The following is a 22,869-nucleotide window of genomic DNA, read 5'->3' on the forward strand; positions in this document are numbered from 1 at the left end:
GAAAGGCTACTTCTGTGGTGATGCAAGCTGCGCTGCAGGCCCACTGGTAGCATTTAAATTACAGGCCCTGGGTCTAAGGTAAATTAAATAAGCCAATCAGGTGTAAGCCAATCATACCACGTTTAGAAGGGACAGCACATGCACTTTAGCACTGATCAGCAGTGATTAAGTGCCTAGAGCCTTAGAGCCAACTAAAAGGAGTTAGAAAAATTGGAGGAAGAAGGCAAAATGTTGGTGGGTGACCCTGCAAAAAGGTCCAGGTCCAACAGGCAGACATTCTTTGCCTCCAGAAGGTTCACGTTGATAGAAGCAGGAAAAATCTTTTTGAGTCCATAGGCTTTATTTTGGTAGTCGGCATGCCCCTGGGCACCAGGACCCGAGGGGTAGAAGTATTGATGAGGCATAATGTCTGTAGGTTCACTTGTTCTCTTGTTGATAAATTTGGGAAGTGGGTGATAACTGAATGTCAATACTCCCGGAAGGTATTCACCTTCTGCTCTCTATGGCTCAGCACTGATGATTCTACGTCATCGATTTTTTTTAATAAAGGATTAGCACTTTGGCCACCTTTGATTATACTTCATGGCAAATTTAACATCAACGTGAGCAAGGGACTGCCGACGGGTAGTGTTGAATCATATATAGGTCGGAAACCCGACGTGTTTAGATCAGTGCTTCATTTGTTGAAAGACCATTGGTTGGTTGACACCTGGTATAAAATTAAAAAGCCGGGTCCAGGTCTTATGTATTTCTCTGCCCCTCACAAAATCCATGTTGGGCTAAATTTGTTTTTTTATATCCCAGATTATGCTTTAATGGTCTCAAATTGAGAGATTCCCTGGGTCACGTCTGACCAAATAAGTTCTTAAGGGGAAGGTGCAAGCAGCTCTCCTCCATGAGCCATATACTGCCCAGGATACCTCATCTATGGTCCTAAGGTAATTAATAAAGGCAGGGGGCTGCCCAGCCCCCTTCAATGCACCTTTAATGGCCCCGGGGACCCTACTCTCCAGGATAGCTTACTTGCTGTGTCCTGGGGAGCCCACTCCAGAACACAGTGGTGTCCCTGCCTGCTTCAGTGCGGGCAAGAAAACATGTGTTTGCTCCCATCTGGCAGGAGCAGTTTCAAATCACCAGCAAAACAGGATAAAACAAAGTCTGGTTTCAGCGGGCGGAGCTTTGCAAATGCTCCCTTCACCTGGAAATACAATTATATTATGTTCCCTTGTCCAAAATAATGCAGGCAGAGGCAGAGAAACAAAAACAGATTGCTTCTGTCTGGTGGGAGCAGATTAAAAAGCTGCTCCACCTGGGCAGGAGCAATGCTGGCTCCCGCAGTATGCAAGCAGCCAGTGGGGCCCAGGTGGCACTGTAGATCCCCCCACAGCACCCAACTTTGTGCTTGGTCGATGCCCTAGGTAGGCACCCACCTTTAAATAACAGAAGCCCAGGGGTGGGGTCTGCTGGAAAAAAATAGGACCAGGGAGGGGGGGGGTCGTGTGGCCCCCTTCCTTTTTTTACAAAAATAGACAGCTCAGAGGAATGGGGTCCCTGGGTCCTAATAAGGCTTGGGGAGGGGAAGCCATGCAGCCCCCTTTCTTTTTAAATTAAATTTAGGCCCTTGCCTAATTAGACCCAGGGAGGATGGATGTGCACCCCTGTCCCTTTAATAATTACTCTACCCTAGAGGATACTGTCCTCGGGCCTAATAAAGGTCAGGGAGGGTGGCCACACATCCCCTCTCCTTTTTTATGAAATTTTATTCCAGTGGTTGGGGGTTCCTGGGGCCTGATGAGGCTCAGGGATGGGGGTGGGGAGGGACTGTGCAGCCCCCACTTCCCTTTTGAACAAAAAGTGCCCATAGGATCGGTCCTGGAGCCATTTAAGGGCTGGCGACCCCGTGCATCGTTATTTTTTACGCATCCCAGGTACTGTGTGTTAAAAGATACAACCACTGATTCACAAGGATTGCGGCTCATTTAAACCTTTAAAAAGTGATATCTTGACTTGTGCATATTGGACTTTTGCCATTTTGGTCTTATTTTATTCAGGTAAATATTATCCATTTTCCAAAACTTTTTGGTGTTTTCACTGTGTTAATGTGTGAGGGGTTTTACAAATACTTTACACATGTAAAGCCTGCCTGCTCTGTGCCAAGGTACCAGAGGGTGAGCACAGGATAATTCGGATTGTGTTGTGATTTACCCTGACTAGGATTGTGGTCCCTACTTGTACAGGGTGCATACCTCGGCCAACTAGAGACCCAATTTCTAACAATGGGGTTTCCAGGCCTCAAGGTTTTGGTCCCAGGGATGGGGTTCTCAGGTTTTGAAGGTCAACCCAATGCTGCACACACCAAAGGCTGTACACGGTGTGCAGTTAACACACTGCTAGAGATTTGGCCACAGGCCCCGGCGACAAGCAAACCCCTGTGGCCAACCACCCACTGCACACAGCTATAGGCTGTAGGCAGCCTGGGGTTGGCTACCTGCTGGGAGCTGGAAGCAGGGTCTGGCTGCAACACTAACCCATCACCTCACAGAACCAAAGGCCATGCACGGGTTGGTTGCCTCTGGGTGGGTTGGCCCCCGATGGGGGTTGGCTTTACATATCGTGATAAAATATTACTTTACTTTTTTAAAAAAAACTAGAAATGTACTGATAAAAAACCGTGGGAAAGTATTGTTATAGTTAGGTAAATAGGTCAGTGACAACATTAATGTTTTGAACCCGAAAAAACATAGAAATTCACCAGTTATAGTTAGCTGAGCTAACTATAACTTACACCTCAGCCATATGCTGCTTATGATCTTGCATATTACATCACACATGACATGTTCTATGACATCATTGATGACATCTCAAATGAAATAATTGATGACATCACTGATATTATCCAAGCTTCTTTTACAGACATTCCTCTATAAATTAATATGGCATTAGATGCCTGAAAATAAGGACAGAGTATCTCTAAATAATATTAAGCTTCATTAATGGCATCACAGATAAAACTCCCTTATGTGTAGCAAACATGTGTTATGTGCAATATTGGCACTATACCACACACTTCACAGGTAGTCTAATTCACATTAACAATCAACCACAGAAATATAAGAAAGACAAGTTAATGTAGATACTCAACACCTGTTCCATAATTAATTCCCTACTATGGACAGCTTTTATCTGTATCAGACCCCTCACAACCACCAAATCTGCAGTGAGAAACAAAGTGAATATAAGTAGGGAAGTGGGTGCTGTAAACAGTATTTACTCTATGCAGAGCTTGATCTGTACCACACTGTTTGCAGACATTGAAACTCTTGGTAAAAGTACACCACATTGTATTAAAGAGTATCTACTAAGAACAGTGTACATTCTATGCCAAACTTGTCCAAAGAGGCACTATTAATTAAAAATAACCAAGGTCATACTACCTGCAGCCTTCATAATGTGGCGAAAGCCCATCTTCTGAAGCAAAAGAAGCACATGTACATAGGTTAGTACCTGGTGCAGATAATCTCCTCTTATGTTGAAATTAGATGACTGGCCAGTACTAAGCAACAACCTAATTTTGAAAGGAGCTCAATTATTGGCTTAAATACAAATTGGGCTACTGATCTACCACAATACTACCAAAAACAAATCAAGTAAGAAACAAACTAAACTAGACCACAACAGTGGATTTTCTCAAGTATTACAATTACACCTGAAAACTCCATTTATGGTCACATGTGAATTAACATTCAATAGCAAAACCAATAATGCATAGAAAACAAGCCAAACCATGTCATTGGTTAATAACACAACATGGGCTGTAAACATAGCCCAATAGTACTAAAAACACATTGATCATCATGTGACCATAATAAAACAATGTAAAACTACACAAGACACTATGAAAAAGCCAAACATTATCTCTTTCGTTTATAACTGAAAGTGGGCTATAAACCCATAATAGAGGCATTAAGAACTACACCAAATCACATCCATCTACATATTTTAATACAAACTACAGGTATAATTATTTGTGGAATATTGTTTGTGAAATAATGGGAGAGAAATAAAGAGCAAAACTGTTGAATTAACACAAGCACTGCTATAACTATTACTTTTTAAAATGTCTTTTCAACAATGGATTTGCATACATTCAACAGAATGTCTACAAAACAATACCTTTGTACTGTTGGAAAAGCAAAAAAATATATACTACAAAGAAAGGAGAAACAAAAACATTCAGGAATTGAATAGAGTAGACATACAGAAAATGAATACTACTGGTAAGTCTACTTACAATATTTCCATTGTTTCTACACACTATAACCATGCTACTAAAAACATTCATAGAAACAAACTGGCAAAAATAAATACTATTAACTGTTACCAACTTCAAGAAAGATAGTCATGCAGACTATTTAAAAAAAAATACACCCTTACAAGAAGAGACAAGATTAGGAAAAATCATTGCAAAGCATTTTAATATCTGTGTCCTTCGAGATCTCCTTCAAACACTTCCTTTCACAGGGAAAAAGACAGACAAATCCACACAGAAACAAAAAGATCAACATATCATTGAAAAAGCATTTTATGTCCATAAAAATTGTTTGTTTTCAAAATTAATCACCGCACCCTAGACTCTTTAATTGCAACCTACAAAATACATAAATTGCATAGGGAACAATTTACAAGATTACATTTCTGCAGCATTTTCTAATGAATTTGCAGACATATCTCTAGCAGTGAACCATAGTTCCATGAACAAAGTTACATTCAACATAATAATTCTGTCCGTTCAGTCACAAATGAAGGTTTGTTGTTATGAATTCTTGTAGTAGGGGAAGAAAAAAAAATTGAAAGAAAGAATATCTACGCAAGATTTGCAGGATGAAAAAAGAAAAACAAAGCCGGCATGTGAGTGGAATTGCACTTCTATTTGTAATATCAGAGATGCATCCAATAGAAAGACATTGCTAATAACACAAACAAGCATTTTCAATGCAACGGGTCTCGCATTTGCTCAAGTTAGAGCTATTAGCGTTCTCAGCACGAACAAACTATGTAAAATGCAGCGTAATCGCGGTTGTGGAAAATAAACCGATAAAGTAGTCCGGACCCCAGGCTGAAAACATCGAGCCTCGTATGGTTTTAGTAGTTTACCGGTGCTGTGTAGGTGGGCTAAACACTGCAAAAGGCAATGATGTATGCATGCCTTTCACAAATGAAAGCAAGTGGATTTTAAAAGGCAAACCCACAAACCAATGTAAGTGATTGACATGACATGGGCGTGGTTTGAAGCCCAAAGAGAGATTACAGAATGGAAGGAGCACTTTGCGCTCGCCCATAAAAAGGGCATCAATGCTTAAATTATTAAATTACTACAAACCTTGGAAGTCAGACTATTTCACTCTGTAGCTAACCTACAAGGACATTCTATAACTTGCCTCAGAAATCATGTGACACACCACATTAGACCATATTCAAATGCTACCTGCACAACATTCAACGGTAAGAAAACGTCTGAATAATCTACTTTGTTAGAATACCAGAATTGCAATTGTAACACATCAATTGTGCATTACTTCACGCTAATCCAGCTCAAATCAACAAAATGACTGATTGCATTCAATCTGAATACGTAGGATCACTCCCCGAGTACACTTTTTGTCCAGAGGTTGCACTTACTCAGAATGAATAACACAATCCTTTACTGAAATTAGCCAATTATTAATTGAATATTCTTCAATTTCAAGAAGACATTTCTAAAATTCCTAATCAGATTTGCATCTTTTGCAGAAGAACACATTATAAGAAGGAAGCAACAATGATTGATTTGCTTCAGAAACAGACACTCTTTCTATTTGGAGGGTAACGGTACGATCTTTTGGAATACCATGTCATCTGCAATTACTGCATAGAAAATCTACACCATAACTTTTTGTTTCACATTGAACTCATAACAATTTGTAGATGTATGCAATTCCACCATAACTTCAGAACTGCTGAATTTATATGAAAGCATTCTCATTCAAACTATCCATACTTTTAAAACCATTATTAGAATGCAACCAAAAATCAGGACAATTTCTGCCTCATGAATTAGTACAAGCACTGAAAGGAAAAGTTGTTTTCCTATTAATAGATTTCAACAAAAATATAACCACTCTTGGAAATAAATACAAATTAGAGGAAGCTTTAGTGGATTTAGTCAATGGCACCTACCAAAGAAAAAAAGTTTGCCAACAACTAATAAACATAGACAACACTCAAAATGCAATATGTTACCTTCAGGAAAATGACATCTACTATAAAAAGTTGGACATTGCTAATTTAATCTTGTCTACACACTTTTCATTTGACAAAAAACATCCAATCAAAGAATTTGCACAGATTAGGAGCAAGCTTAAAAAAAGAACATTACAGTATCCACACACTAAACCCCAGAGACATGATGATTATTCTATGGAACTCTATAAGATGAAGGAAGCTAGAGGATAACTGATTAGCATGTGGGAAAACACTAGCAGCAAGATGTTATGCACATTTATTCCCCAGAATGAAAGGTGGATAATATGATGACTGTCCTCTCCAAATTTCAGCATCAGAGCACCGAGCAACATGATTATATTCAGAAGATCCCTGCTTTCGTCAAGACATTCCATACATTTCCACATTACTATATGACAGGGAACTTTCAGTCACTTCTTAAGCTATTGCATATGTAATGTGAACTGAGATGGCTCTACTAAAACAAGAGCACATGATTTTGTTGAAAATGTGTGAAACAAAGAAGAGAATCTAGAATAGAACTTGATCAACATTATGGCATGTGAGCGAGGGACAAATGAATATTAGTTTAAAAGACATGGACAACTGAAATGTATACTCTGAGATTTAGGACCACATACTTGGTATATTACTTTAAGCTGAGTCGTATGGATGGGATGACGTGTATCAACTACTTGAAGCAAATGCTAATATTGCAGACATTAACAGCAAAACTCCCTCTGAATTATGTTCTTTAGAGCCTGTCAGTGTTTGCAGATATTTCAACCAAAAATGTCAAACTATTCTTCCTTACTCAACCAACAAAAAGAAAAATCCAGTTAGAGAGGTCCTTGATTTATTTTGGAGAAATAAATATCAATCAAGAGGTGCACCACACATTCATATGTTTGTGTGGATCAAAGGTGCACCTAAGTATGGATACGAGTTTGATGAACCCGTTCCACATTTAACTGTATGTTATGTCACTTGTGACGATCCCAAAAAAAAAAAAGAGCAAAACAAAAATAATTTTTAACCAGTTTTATGCTTCTAATCACATAAATGTGGTTAATTCTGCTTAAGGAAATGTTGGTACTAATATAAACATTACTCTAAATGTCACTTTTGATTTCCATTACCAATTCTACAGAAAGGCAGAGTGAACAATTCAATGTCCCCTGTAAGACATGCGGTTACAGGCAAATCACCAAAAAATACTTATAGTCATTAGGAGACCAGAAGCATCACAACGGATCAACAACTACAACCCCTTAATTCCACGTATGTAGGATGCTAACATGGATATACAATTTGTTGCAAATAACTCTACAGCGGTTGTACACTATGTTACTTCTCATATTATGTAGGCTGAAAAAACTGATATGAAGGAAGTATGAAAGAGAAATCTCTGCTGAGCAATCTTTAGGTAAAAGATTATACCAATTTAGTCTCCAAATACTATCTCACTGTGAAGACAGTATTTATGAAGCCTGCGACCACCTGAATTCTTCAAACTTATATGGTAAATCATGGGCAATCATGTGGTTTAGCTCAGGGCTGGCATCATCATGCCAAAGACGTCTCAAAAGCCTACCTGAAATTGACACGCTACACATTTTAGGCCCACTAGCAAATACAATTTAAAAAACAATATGTTGGACACCTATTAACCAAAGGAAAGTACTTTGTTACAAAACCTACCGCTCTATGAAGTTGCTCAGTTCCACACATCAAAATAATATGGCAGAATATATCAATGTTGGAATTTTTTTAGTTTAAGGGACCAATGGATGTTTAATATGTCATTCTAAACCTACTCTTATTAATGACTAGATTGAGGTGTGACACAGAACGAAAAAAGAATTCTAATATTTAGCACTTCTATAACTATTTAAACCATGGAGCAAAGAAGAAGAGATTATATGCCTTTTTGAATCCTATTCAGATTTCTTTCATGTACATAAAAAAAGACTTTGCAGAACCTCAGTTTCAGACATATTTAGCAATGTTGGAACAAGAAATAGCAGAAGAAAATAACATTAATGCCGAAATACACCAAAATACTGAAACAAGTAATAATAGTTCAATTTTCTCAAGGACTACTGGCGCAAATGGACAACAAATGATTGAAAATGAAGCTATGGTTGCCATATGCAATGGACAAAGCAAAAAAGGATGTGCAGAATGTGGATTGCTTAGTATCACAATTAAATTCAGAACAACTTTAAATATACTATGACATAAAAGAAGTCAGTAGACTTCAACATGAAAATATATTCTTTGCATTAAAAAAAACCTTAGAAGTTCCTGAAAAAAACAAAGGTTAAAGGAACATTATAGTGAGGTAAAATATATTGTAAAATGTACTGTTTGAAGCGAACACCACCACTGAAATTCACCAGTTATAGGTAACTATAACCTGTGTACTAAAGTAGCTATAACGCAAGCCCTTGGCATGCATGGATAATTACTTTCCATATTAAATCAGTTATGAAATGTTCGATTACATCATTGATAACATCACTGCAACGTCTGGAATGACATAATTGATAACATTACTGCAACATCTGAACTAGATCATTGATGTCAACACTAAGCATGGTGGTGGAGCAAGTTATAGTTACTTTAGGGCACGAGTTATAGGTGAGTTTCAGTGGTGTTGTTATTTTGAAAATATGTTTCATGTGACATTTGCAACTACCACCACAAAAACATGGAAATTCAGCAGTTATTGTTAAATGCATCTCAAGAAACTATAACTCGTGCCCTAAGGCACCCCTGTTATGCAGTGCTAATTACCCCACATTACATCTGTCATGACATGTTCTATGGCATAACTGATAATATCACTGCAACATTTGCAATTACATTATTAATGAGAAAACTGGAAGATTGGGGCACGAATTATAGTTACCTAAGGGCATGAGTTAAACTTACCTCAGATAACTATAACTGGGGAATTTCTGTAATCATTTTAATTTAAAAGAATATGTTATCACTGAAAATTTTACATAACTAGAACATTACTTTAACCTTTGTTTTTTTGTGAAATATATCTCATTAAGTTTGTGTGCATCTATTGCACAGAATGCAGTGGTTTCAAGACCCATATTTCACAGGGACCTGCGAAATTTAATGTTCATCATCATATCAAACCAATTTTCTCTTCATTAAAGTAACAAAGCCTCAACATTCTAATTGCAATTAATGTCCATTATCAGCTGCACATTGCAGAGAATATCTTCAACAATCTCTTCTTCCTACAGAGAGAATGTTTCTCACACAAAGCAGCGGATGATGTTCCAAAAGTGCACGCTAATGAAAAAAATAATTATTTAACTTTTTTTCTAGTCACTTAAAAGTTCAGTTCAGTATTTCACTTAATGTTTTCTGTAAATATTTCCGTATCTGGAAAACAAACCACTTTTTCCAGCAAACTGCCCCAAAATAAACATGCAATATAAAAACATAATGCAAGGCTGTAATATGTTCCATTTTTGTTTGAGATGTACGACCACACACACACACTTACGTACTTAGCAGAAAAGTACAGAAACTATTTGTATGCCACAAAATGAGCAAATGGAGCCGCCCCATGGTGGCCCCCGGCGTATAGGTGCTTGCTCATCCGGGAAGATGCATGAACTCGCAGTAGCCAACACTTTTGCTCTTATGTTTTGAATTTGGTTTTAGCATGGAGGTTGCTGACGAAAGCCTGTGAAGCAACCCCCACATGCAATTGGCTTGCAGGGCAGCAGAGCTGTTGAAGGGAGCGGCAGGGGCTCCAAGCACCAGGTAAATAAACTGGTGGGGTGTGAATTGCTCCTAGAATTTTTCTGCTTGGTGTCCTTGAAGTCTTTGACATTCCGGGTGCCTCCCAATGCCTGTATTGCTGGGTTTCTTTGCCAGAGGAGACTTTGCTAGCCCCGCGCCACTCCTTCACCTGCTTCTCTCAGTGGCGGCAGATAGTGCAGGCAGTGCAGTGAGGGGGTTTTGTTGCCTGCTACTTGGAAGCCCAGGACACTCTGCCACTGCTAGATCCACAGGCAGCGTGATTGTTTTCAAGGATATGTTTGTGGGGCAAGTTGTCAGGGCAGGCAGTGGTGCAGCGTGGGTTTTTTTTTAGTCCTTTGGGATGGGGAGCAATACATTTTGTGAATTTGACAAGTAATTCTTATTGTGCGCACCTTGGATTTGTGAGTCGGGGGGCATATGTTTCTATGTATTTCAGATAATTCTGTTAGGCTGTATTTGGGCTCATTTGTGGCCAAATTCTCTGGGTGAAGCATTGTTTTGGGGGGCATGTTGGGTTGGGAGCATTTCATTTGGCAAGTGATTTAGATTGAAGGGTGCCTTCTAAGCAGATTAAGAGGAAGGCGGGAGGGAACAACAAGGACATGGCCATGTGATGTAGAGCTTGGATTCTATTGAGGAGTTGTTGACATCAATGAGCCCATCACATGGAGTGGTCACCACAGGTGGGACCCAGCATTCAGCAGGTTCCTGCGTCATCTGTAGAAATTGCAAAGGAGTGGGGAGCATCGCAGGCAGAAGGAGATACTGCCAAAAACAGTTTTTTCCACCAGTCTCTATATACTCAAGTGAGAGGGTTAACTTTGGGGGCAGAAAGACTTCAGGGAATCCCACATCCACCAACAGTTTACAGGTCCATAAGGTCAGTAACAGGATGCAGGCATGGTGATTGTGGTGACATTATAAGAGGCTAGGTTAGGGACAAGCCTAAGGTTCCGCTCTGGCATGAGTTCTTAGGGTCTCTGTGTACTTGTTGGCCAGGGCTCCCTTGGTATAAGGGAGCAGGCGAGTTCATCTGTGATAAAATTCACCTGGGGTCACCCTGGAGTGCACTAGGTGCCCAAATAAAATCAACTAAAGCTCTAAAGGCTAGCTAGTTGGTCAACCATGACTCTCCAGGAATTTCTGGTTGGTGATTCAATGTCTAAATTACTGTACACATTTAAACATGTGCTTTACAATATCTTTTGGACATAAAATGAAATTTTAATATTTCAATTTATGCAGTGTATTCTTGATTTATCTGTTTAATAAATACGGCTTGAAAATGGTTTTTCTCAGACAACATTTGGAGGGCCTCAGGATGTTTTTTTTCTTCTTTTTTTGGTGCTGGCTAAAGGGATGAAAGTATTTGGTTGTTGAATTAAGTCAGCCTCTTTGGCCTTCCCCTCCCCCACTCCTAATGTGAGTTCCCCTATTTGTGAATGTTCGTTTTTTCCCCTGTGTTTAACAAATTTGCAGTTCCCTTTCACACGTTGTAAATAGAGCTAAACTGCTCTTCCAGAGTAAGGAACTTGGCGTTTCATTTGTGGTATTCACTTTAATAATCTGCCACGGAGACATTTTAGATGACAAATGGCACGTGTTAATAAGAACGGGCTTTTCGCCCCTCCGAATAGCAAACCCGAGTCAGGTTTTATGAATATACACATGAATGTGCATCAGGCAAATTTACATAACGGTTTATTGGAGTGTTACTTGCACACGTCTTCGTCACGCCAGTTTTTGGGTGCAAGGAGTGTAAAAATCAGTAACATGCACGTGCTGACACCAACCTACCACAAAATGCAGGCCCCAGACTTCAGTTCTTGCAGACAGCACATACCCGTGCACAGCCAACGTCACCTCCCTCGAAAGAAGATGCATATCTCAAACTAATCCCTTTTCTCGACCAAAAAGTCAGTTTTGAAAAGGTCCTACAATAGTTCTGCAGGTCGGTTGAGAAGCCGGCTATTCCTGCATAGTGCCTCTAAAAGAGGCTCTAGTCCCATCGCGGTGCATGTCACGAACAGAGCAGTCAGACCCAGATCACACGTCTAATACGTATGAAACAACATATGTCCCGCATGTACTGAGCCCCATGCAGAATCTCGAGGTAGGCATGGGGCAATAATGGCCCGGCCCTGTTTTTAACCATCACACTTAAGGTGAGTCATTAATGACTTGAAGTGAAAAAAAAACGAAAACAAATACTGTAAGCCATTGCACTATTTTACCGCGAGCATTTTTTTCTGCCATTGGTAACACAAATTCTGTGCATTAATGCGAGATCAGCACATCACTCTATCTATAAGAAGAGTGTGGTGAAATACTTGTGGCAACTTCATCACTGTTACCAAATATTTGACTTGGTCCTAAAGCAGGACTGTAGGGTCAGCATTAGGAGGGCGGTGGTGGGTTACAGAAAGGGGATGCCCAGGAATGTAGGGCTAGGATTCAGGCGGATGGCATGAGAGGGGATGTGCAGGGCAGTTCCCAAGAGAGGCTAACATTACAATCACGGAACACTACATATTGTAGACTTCTCCCAGAGAACATTAATAAATAATGCAAACATAGTCTTGTAGGAAAGGGGGATGTTGTTCAACCCTTGGAGGACAATCATTTGGAATTGACGGTTCATGAAGGACCTCATGCCAGCTCAAACTGGGGCACTATACATAACACTTTAATTAAAAAAAAAATCCAGATATTTCCAAGCGTTCATGAGATGATGATGCAATAAAAAGGGGAATGCGTCGTAGTGTCTAGAATGTCCAGCACTTGCCAAGGTACTGCTGTGGGTGTGATATGCATTAAGAATGTGGTTAAAGGAGCAAAGCAAACCTTCGTACAAAACATATCAAATGCATGTATGCCTGGACTTGGGACACATCAGTCACGTAAAACATGTAAATATGATGGGGAGGAGTGTCGCTTTCCCATATTCCCAAACTTAAACATGTGCTTTTTATTCTGACCGCCTTTGTATACTAAAGAGATGGCTCCAGATACTACCCTCTTAGATGTTGGTATAGACCTCCCTCCGCAAAACACATTATTAGTTTCAAGATTGCTTAGAAGGTGCAGGGGGGGGGAGGGGTGAGAGAGGAGCCCAAAGTGCCAAGATGGATCTGCAGCAGCCCCGCGCTGCCCACTCCATTCACAAAACCTCCCAGGCGCCCGTGCCGCGGAAGGATGACATGGCAATAGACGAAAAGAAGATACCGCCTGCCGGCTGTTGGGGGAGGAGGCGCTGCTCAGCCCTGTCTGCGCCGCCCGCAGCGCTGTGCCGCTCGTGACTACAGAGAGATAAAGACGTGGTGCGTGTGATGATGCCTGCGCGTGCCACGGGAGCGACCAGAGACATGTCGAGAGCGAGAGAGGGGAATCCGAGCATGCCCTATGTGCGAGGCACGGAGCAAGTAACTGGTACTGCTCGGCGAGGACAGCATACAGCGCCGGAGAACCCCTCCTCCACTTCCACCGTCCAATAGAGCGGGTGCGTGGGGAATTGCAATAAATGGGAGACGCGTATGTGCCGCCATTGAGATATTACTTACATTGCTGTGGTGGTGGTAGTCTAGATGTACTGTGAAGGCAAATAACACCCCTGGCATCGTGCACTTTAGTAATGTTTCACACACAGCTTTCTACATATACTCCAAGCTGTGCACGAAAGCACCGACGAGCTAGACAACAAATAAGGGGAAGCTCAAAATCCGGCACAGGCACCCGCTAACATATTGGGCCATGTAAGAAGTCATCCTGTGGGAAATGATCATGCAGTTTATTTGATATATTGTTGCAATATGGCACTTAAAAACCGTTCCTAAACGCGCTTAGTTTGAATGAAGAAACGTAGGTACAGATGGGTGAAGTGATTTGCCAGGGATTACCCAGTGGTAGGGTGTGTGAAGGGAGCTAGGATTAGAGCCCAAGGCTGCTGGCTCTGCAGTCTGCTTCTTAACCACCACACCTCATCACTTTCTGCATGCACAGGAATCTGGAGAAAGCGGGCTGGATCATGCACCCGCTGGCCAATAGGACGCAGCAGATTCGTGAAGCGTAACTACATGGTATATGCTCGATACCGGTGACCAGTGAATGGTTCGTTGAGCTCCCAGCACTGTGCATGTCACTGCCGCCCTTGTCCTCCCCTGGCTTCCAGCAGAGATGTAAGGAGATTGTGCTGTTTACTCTAAGCTGTTCACATGATTCCTACTTATACACAGGGCCTATCTGCTCCAGGTATTGCTACAGGGATACGCACCCTTAAACCAGCTGAAGGCTAGCCTCCCCTACTGAAACATTACCAACAAGGGATGCAAAATTCCTATGGCGATCAGCAGAAAGCAAGGTCAAAATTATAATTGTAATTTTAATTGCATTTCTATAGGACTCACTAGTCCTGACGAGGGGTGGAGCCTTTACCTCGGGCAACATGCTTCTCCGCGAACCCAAATTTACTAGTTAGTACAGTGTTTATTGATACATTTCAAACTAGGCCACGCATTTATAACCATATTTCCAATGCTGCATAAATCCCACTTGGTCAGCCCATAAGCACATCTAGATAAAGCTAAACAGGTCTGTGAAATCTTACAAGCCCCCACAAGAATGTTCTGGAATTTGCCCAAGTGTAACGTTTTAGGTCCCAAGTAGTATGTTGAACCAATAAAAGGTACGTCCTACTCCCAGGCCCCGCCCCCGTCCTTCGTATAGAATGCCAAGCCCAACACATTCCCCTCAAGTACATATTACAACCTCAGGATGGCAAAATGGAATGCTCCGAAAGTCTCATTAAATCCTAGATAAATACATATATCATGTGGCCTTGTACACCCCCGAAAATGTCCCAGCACCCTTTCTGGAATGTTCCTTTTAGCATATAGTGTTAAGCTTCACCACTATCGACATTTCAGACTCTGCCATTTGCCCCAATATGAGGAACGAAGCGTGATGGCAGTGTTCTAGATCACCAGTGGAATGTTTTGGGCCACAAAGTGCAATATTCTAATCTACCCAAAATAAATTCTTGAGCTGGACACTAGGGTCAGAGTGGGACAGAAAACAGACCTGGTCACCGAAATAAAAATGGCCCCTTTTAGCGAACCCGATAGCTTAATAAGGGGTGCATGTTTGCAAATCAGGGCAGTTTTTAAACTTAGAAAGGCATTCTGATGAGAGTTTTGCAAGGCATGGAGGACTTCGTGAATGTGTGCTTGATGCAAGCAATGTTTGTTTCAATATCAGGGAAATCAACACTAAAAACAGACGAGTAGACCACAAATCTAGCCGACAAACAATAGAATATCGGGCCACACAGTGACCAGTCAGACTAGCCACTTGGGCACTGTCGGATTGTCAGATAGTACAGTCCGACCGTTTAGGGCACCCTCTTATCCTACCTCTGATGTTTTGAGCGCCAGTGGGTGCCAAAGCCCTCGGTGTTGCGTTTAACCCGTCATAATTTTCCAATCTGCAGAAAGGTGTATTCTGGAATTTAGAATGTAACTTTTAAGGTTTTATATAGATACACAAATCCCAGGGTGCAAGGTGCTTTTGGCTAAAAAGCCCGGACTGGCGAAGGCGTCACATACGAAACTGCAGCTGTTCCACTCATCCCACTGTGGCATGTTTTGAACTACACGTAATGGAGTATTCAAAGCCATCAGAGCCCAGGAGAGCTTTTTCAGTCCCCGCACATGAAAATTTGTCGAGTTTACACCACAGCGGAATCCCGAGGATCGCCCACTCCTGTTTCCCAAAGCAAAACTCACACCATGAAAGGTCCTGACCTACGCTCAAGCCTTTCACATCTTTTCCCACAGGGTTGTCACCTCACTCCATGTCAGCAGAAACTCAGGTTTCCCGCGCTGACCAGTCATTTGACACAATAATGCATTATGGGAGCTGTAGTCTTGTTGCACTTATATTGCACCGATTGGAATATCGCACCTGATAACAATGCTTTGTGAAATACAGAAAGTGTCTATGTCGGGCTAGGTGGCAACCGTGCACCCTCTCCGCCTTCCAACATGATATCCTAACTACAAAACCCCACCTCCCCGCCCCTTCCCACTCCAAGAACGCCCCAGGAATGCACTGCGATTTTTAAGAAATGTTCAAATCTGCCCCGTGGAGTCAACCTCCTTCCAGGTGCATGCGCGCCTTTAAGCACCCCATCCCCGAACACACACAGCCCGTGGAACGTTATATGCCCCCTTTATAATTTCATAACGACCCACGTCCTTTTAATGGTCAAGCACCGCATTTCATTGTATTCCCAAGTAACATTTTGAACCCCATTAGCAGTGGAGTGCTTCAGAGCCCGTCATCCCTCTGCACTCCTCACTCTCACCTCCTCGATGCCGCTGACCGTGCCCCTGCAGTGCCCCATCCTGGTGGTAAAGGAGGAGGTGGTTGGGGAGCTCCAGTCCTCTAGGGTCTCACTGATGAACTCGCCGACAGAGATGAGCTCGGGCATGGTGCTTGTCGTGGGGAGAGAAACTCCGCCGACCCCTCTGGCTCCCGCACTCCGTCTCCTAGCGCACCTCGGATTCTTCTGCCTCCCTCAACCCCGGCCCCTCCAGCTTCTGTAGCCGCAAGAAACGGGAACTACGGGGCGCGCGCTGAGCTCCGTGTACGAGCCTAGGAGGCGTCTGCCTAGTCGTGAGCATGCGCGAGCGCCTGACAATCCTTTGCCACAGCATCCTCCCATCAGCAACAGCTCAGCATCCGCCAATGCACCTGTGCAGCATCCCCGGAGGATTGGCATCCCCACAGCTCCCAGGAACAGAGATCTAACACCTGTTAAGGAATCCCCTAAAACACATAGAAACAGAATACGGCACCACCAAGCGGAAGTACAGCATTCTTGGGGCACTTTTATCATTACTGCACCATCACGACATCCCTACATCTTCGTCACAGTGTAGCACCAGTACACTCCTATGTTTCCTTTGATGAGATGGGATTACACCAGTACAGCACAACTGCAGTATCCTCAGATTTCCAACGCATCATCAGTACCAGGGACATTTTAAAGATTTAGGGGCCCAGGGCCAAATGTATTTGGGGGCCCTGTTTGGAGCAGCCTTGAATTTATGATCCAATTTCAACTCTTTCACGCCCTCTTTCACAAGGTCACTGACATTGCACATGGACACTAGTCCAAACTCTAAATGTGTTTACAACTAATATTCCGGGATTGTGACGTGTTTTTTCAATATTGTAACACAGCAGCAGCTCACTAATATTACCTCAAACACTCTCTGTGACACCCTCCCTTTTCTCATATGTGAGGTCCTGTTTTGATCTAAAAGAAACTTTTTTTTGGATGTTGCATGAAACATATACATAACATTTCTCTGCAAAATGTCTATAATAGACACACAACATCCACATTAAAAAATAATCAAAAGAAAACGTAATTAAAAACAATCTGTTTAAGGATTATTCAGGATAATCAGGGAAAGACTCTCTGCAGAACAGATCTGGTTCTCAGGGGGCCCTCTAAAAGGCTGGGTTCCTGGGCCAGAGCCCATTTTGCCCATGCCTTAAAATGTCTCTGATTAGTACCAGCACACCTGGTGCAGGAGTAAAATAATAAGTAGACCCGCGGTAGTATAGCGGACCAGAGCACCAGCACAGATACTGAATTGAGATAGCACCCACGCAGCTTCCCCAATGCACCACTATAGACTTCAAGGATCACCCGCCTTCCTCAGTATATAACCAATATAGCACCCCACAGTAGAGGCAGTAACTGTACAGCGTCAGGGCAGTACCACCACCTCACAAGTAAAATAGTTGGCACAAACACAGAACCAATAGTCTCAGAGACCATCAGCACTTCTACATTACCATCACGACACTACATGGCACGACTTCAGTACCGCATCGCCAGAGCATGAGTAGCACCAGTATAATACCTCTGTAGCACCCTCAGATTACAAGCAGGGCCCCATTACCTGCATAACACAAGTGCAGGTACACCCGAGCACCAGTAAGACCCCAGTCGAAATAACAGTAGAAGATCGTTCATAGAGCCCCAAGACAGTTTATGAAGAGCATCAAGAAAGGACAAGAATTGGTAAAGTCAACAGGCCTGATTTTAAAGTGCTAATGCACGCATCTCAATTTCGACATGTCAATATTTCCACAGTGTTACCACTTTAAAACTAGACTAAAGACCCAGTCAATGTTAATTTATTTTAAGCTGGGTTGTGTGCCCTAAAGCTTGCTTGTGTGCGTGTATTTTTTTTTGTATGTATGTTGTGTGTGTCCTACACAGGATTCCCAATTCAAACACAGAAGGATTGCTTTCAGTATACAGGCGTGCACACAAATAATAATTTAATGTATTATAATTCAGTGTAGTTTTGCGATGTAAAATAATTCCTCTTGCATTGCAATGCAAGCACTTCTTTGGAGGTGGAATGATACTTCCAATAGCACAAGACAAGATAAATACTCCTGTGCGTGCAGCCAAAACCCACTCTATGTACATTAAAAAAAATGGTAGCAATAATTGTTAATTACTGAGGGCCCCAGATAAGAACGCTGTATTGTATTTGTTTAGGCCTAAAGTCCTTTCCAAAAGGTTGAGTAATTAGCTACTCCATTTGTTATCAATAGTTTAGAATATTGTTCATTTAAAGCGGTCTTAGTGGAGTTTTGGTGACGTGCCTGAGTTTCTGGGATGTGTTCTGACTTGGGAGAAACTTGTAGGTGTGCTAAAGAATGGTATGCGGTAGAGAGATGTGTGAGAGACCAAGTTGCATTTGCAAATACCTACCATGGTTACCATACTTAGTTTACATTTTCTGGAAACCGTACATGTTGATATTAGGAAAATGACATCCCTGGAATGCCAGCAGCATCCACAAGGAAAAATCTAAGACACCATTACAGTGAGTCTATGAGGCCAAACAAAAAGCGGAGGTGGTGCTATGGTATTTACCAGAAGGTGAAGATGGTACAACACAAGGATAACCAGAGGCACCACATTAGTTGAGCTAGAGGCCAACCCAGAAGCAGAGATTGTATGGCCCAAGGATAGCTAGAGACACCACAGCAGTAGGTCTATGGTGTTCACCATGCAGCAGAATGGGTACACCCCAGGGGATAGTCTGACACACAAAACAATGGTAGGTCTATTGTGTTCACCCAGAAGAGGAAATGGTATAACCCAAAGGATAACTGGAAACACAGTTGACTCCCTCCATAAAGTGATGACAGTCACAAATGAGAGGGGGCAGGATAGGTGCAATAGATAGAATCTGAAAGGGGTGAGAACAGGATGCCAGGACAAGTATTGTGGATCCATTGTCTTGCTACTCAAGAACTCTGTTTTTGCCACACCAGCCTCATGTCTCTGGGATTGTTCTGGGTACAGCAAACACACACACCTCTCAGAGCACAAAGTTAGTGACTTTCACCGTCTTAACAATACCCAATGTGTGTGCAGTTGGCCCCAGAAACCTTTACCCCATTGATTAGGGCATGCACATGAGTCATTCCACCCACTAGCTAGAGTCATGCATAAATGCAGCACCTCCAGGCATCCACTCCAGAACATTTCCTGGACATGGGGAAAATCAGAAGAGTACTGGACCTGCTGTCTGTGACCTGGGAAGAGTGCTGAAGGACTGGACCTGCTTTCTCTTGCACCCAGGACAAAGAAGTGGACTTCAAAGGTCATAAGGCTGACCTTCCGTTCAAGCTATAGGGATTCTACAAGCCACAAGAGGTCTTTTCCTGGAGATACCCGACTGAAAAGTGGCAACTGAAGCTAGACTAGACCTCTGCCTGACACCTTTTGAGTCTCTAAGTGCCACCCTTGAAGTCTTCAGAGGCTTGAGAATTGTACTTTTGGGGTGGATTGGGATTTAATGGACTAAGCGCCTGATTTAGATCTCGGTGGAGGGGTTACTCCATTGCAACGGTGATGGATATCCCATACTCCGACTATAGAAAACAATGGTATTTAGATTTCAGCAGACAGTATATCTGTCACCATTGCAACAGAGTAACCCCCCCGCCAAGATATAATTCTGGTCCTAAGTCAGAAGGTATAGTTGTTGACCAGGACGAATCAGGTTGGTGTATCCAGTCAAATTCCATCCTGGTCAGTCTTAACCTTCAGCTAGGTCCCTGTCTACCATGACTATTGACTATCATTGGCGCTTTGTGCTTTTTTGTGATATTGCTACTAAAACATAAACAAATAATTTCTCTGTTTCCTCTTATTGGATTTTCATAATTTTTATGTTATTTCATTTATCCAATTTCACTCTATTTTTCTAATTCAGTTTGGGATTTTGATTGTTTTGCATTTTGACTTTAATACTGCTTTGGTACTGCATAAATACTTTACACACTGCCCTAAGTTAAGCATGTTTGCTCTGTGCTATAGCTACCTGGGGGTTGAGCTCGGGTTAATTTTGTGACTTTGGGGATTCACCCTGACGAAGATTGTGTTATTACTTCAGGTAGGTAGTTACTAATCCAATTTCTTCTTGAATTTAAAGTTGTTGTAATGGCTTTCTTAAAGTTAGCATTTTGAATTTTCAGATGGATCCCCCACCGACAGCTGCCATTGAGCTAAGCAAGGGCTTCAGAAAAGCCAACTGAGTATTACAATTAGTACGTGTAAGAAAGCCCTGAAACTGCTGGCCCTGTGTTCTCTGTCCCAAATGGCAATTCATGCTTAAGAATAGCGGAGGCCTGATGGAAATAGTGCTGGTACCAACAATAACATTCAGAAAGAAGATCAAATTCGGAGTTGTGTTTACCTAGGACATCTGTTTTTTCAAGGGATGAACCACTGGATGTTGCAGACAAACAGGTTACATTGTATGATGACCATAGAGTCACCACTTTATCTCACAATTATTAACATGAAATGTATTTGATGTAATGCTGCTGAAAACGTGTACAGTTCTAGTTTTAATTATACAATGTCACCTTGAGGAACAGACTGCAGTTGTTCGTCACCAAAAGCTGACATGGGAGGGATAGGTGGCACCCTGATCTCTATTGTGGATCATTTCCTCACAGATTTAGAGATGATTGAGAAGGCATGAAGGTCCTTCTGCATGCTAGAATTGAAATCTTTGTGTTATGGTGGTCACTGACCCAATTAACGGTTGATGCATGATAGGACTCGTATTGGCCAGTCAGATTTGCTTTGAGGAGGACCCACAGCATTTCAGGCTTTGGCATGAATTCCAACCATGGGCAGTGTGTCATAATATATGGTGGAAATGGCCCTTCCTAGGGGGTTTCCATGGAACTTTTAGCTTTTTCCTCCCAATTTGTTTGCTGAATTTCTGTGTGTGGCCTTTAGACTATGGGCACTTTCCCACTGTACTGAAGTGTGAAAGTGCATGCGCCCTTCCTACACATGCCAGGAAGGGGCACCTATATGGTTTGTTTGAGGTGCTGTACCCAGGAGTTTCCTGTTAAAAAGGTACATCACATACCCGGGGTGGGTACAGCCCCAGCTTCTGGTGGGACGCTGCACGGAGTGTGCTGCCCACCAGAATAGCCTGTCAACCATGTACCAGGCCAGCCATTGCAGGCCAGGGGAGATGCCGTTGTGCTGGCACTTAAGGTGGCATCTCTTACTCCTTGGCCAACCCTGAGTGCCCTTACCTAATCCCTAGAGCACCCCCCAAACGGCAGAGCAGGTGGTAGGCAGAAGGCAAGGCAGGTACACATGGTCTGTTCCATGCCCCAGTAGGGAAGAACCCCTTTGTGGGTTCTACCTACCTAAGAGATCAGCTCCTTCCTTAGGTTTTTCCAGATTCTCTTTTAGTGACCTCAGGGCCCTGGGCATTTCCCACTGTAAGGACAGAATGAAAGTGTCTGCACCTTCCTACATATGTTTAGGAAGTGGTGCTATCCTGCATGTACATACTGGCAATCTAGTGTTTTCACATGTGTCCCGCCTGCCATTGCAGGCCGGTGTGCGCGCAGTTGCACATTAGTGTTTCAACATGTGCATCCCGACATTGCAGCACTTGCACCAACGGTGTTTCTTAACATAGTGATAACTACTCATGTACTCACTACTGCTGAGGGTTGCTTTCCCCATAGGCTAACATGGGGGAATGATTTAAGTCACTCCCAGCTGTAATAGTGGATTTCAGTGGAGCAGCCTCATGTCTCCTATCATTGGATTCGCTGTGATAACCCCTTCCTTTGGTAAGGGTGATTTTGGCAATATTCGCTGAGAAATGCCACTTCTGGAAAGAGGGCATCTCTCTGCTCCAAAGTTCGTGGTGTGCCTTTCCACATGGCTCCAATCAACACGGGAGGTTGAAGCACACCTGTGCATTCCCCAGTGACAGCTATAAACAATGGGCATGCAACTGGACCGACAGACCTCTGCTATTTGGGGACCTGGCTAGGTAGAGTGGACGGAGAGGTTTTGACAGGTGTCATGGGTGAGGGCAGGCTATACAGTGAGTGTATTCACCCACCCCAGATGGGAGTGGTAGGTCTGCCTGGCTGGGTCCCCGCCACAGCCAAGCAGAATGTGCCACCTCCAGCAGAATAGAAATCCCTTAGCCTTTGGTTGGCCTCACTGATTGTCAGTGATGCCATAGAAATGCGAATTCATAAAATACCAATTCAGAGAACTCATGTCACATGAACAGTGTAATTGAAATCTTTGGTAGAAATGAATTCATAGAGTGTCTTTTTTGCAAAATTGACTTTTACAGGTCTTTTGCAGTTGAATGCCATTAAACTTGAAAATGGTTTTTCTTGGTTGTTCATTTTTTAGGACCTTTGCATTGATTA

General features: G+C 42.5%; 1 protein-coding gene across 1 annotated transcript in view; it reads right to left on the reverse strand.

The window, feature by feature from the left end:
• LOC138304104 (arf-GAP with SH3 domain, ANK repeat and PH domain-containing protein 1-like) overlaps window positions 1-16,699 on the reverse strand; it is a 1,221,419-nt gene extending 1,204,720 nt beyond the window's left edge. Inside the window, exon 1 of the mRNA XM_069243851.1 lies at window positions 16,418-16,699. Coding sequence (XP_069099952.1) covers window positions 16,418-16,543 — 126 coding nt within the window. The 5' untranslated portion in view covers window positions 16,544-16,699. The remainder of the gene's footprint in view (window positions 1-16,417) is intronic.
• Window positions 16,700-22,869: the final 6,170 nt, after the last annotated feature.

Source organism: Pleurodeles waltl, chromosome 7, assembly GCF_031143425.1.
Source record: "Pleurodeles waltl isolate 20211129_DDA chromosome 7, aPleWal1.hap1.20221129, whole genome shotgun sequence".
Taxonomy (NCBI): domain Eukaryota; kingdom Metazoa; phylum Chordata; class Amphibia; order Caudata; family Salamandridae; genus Pleurodeles; species Pleurodeles waltl.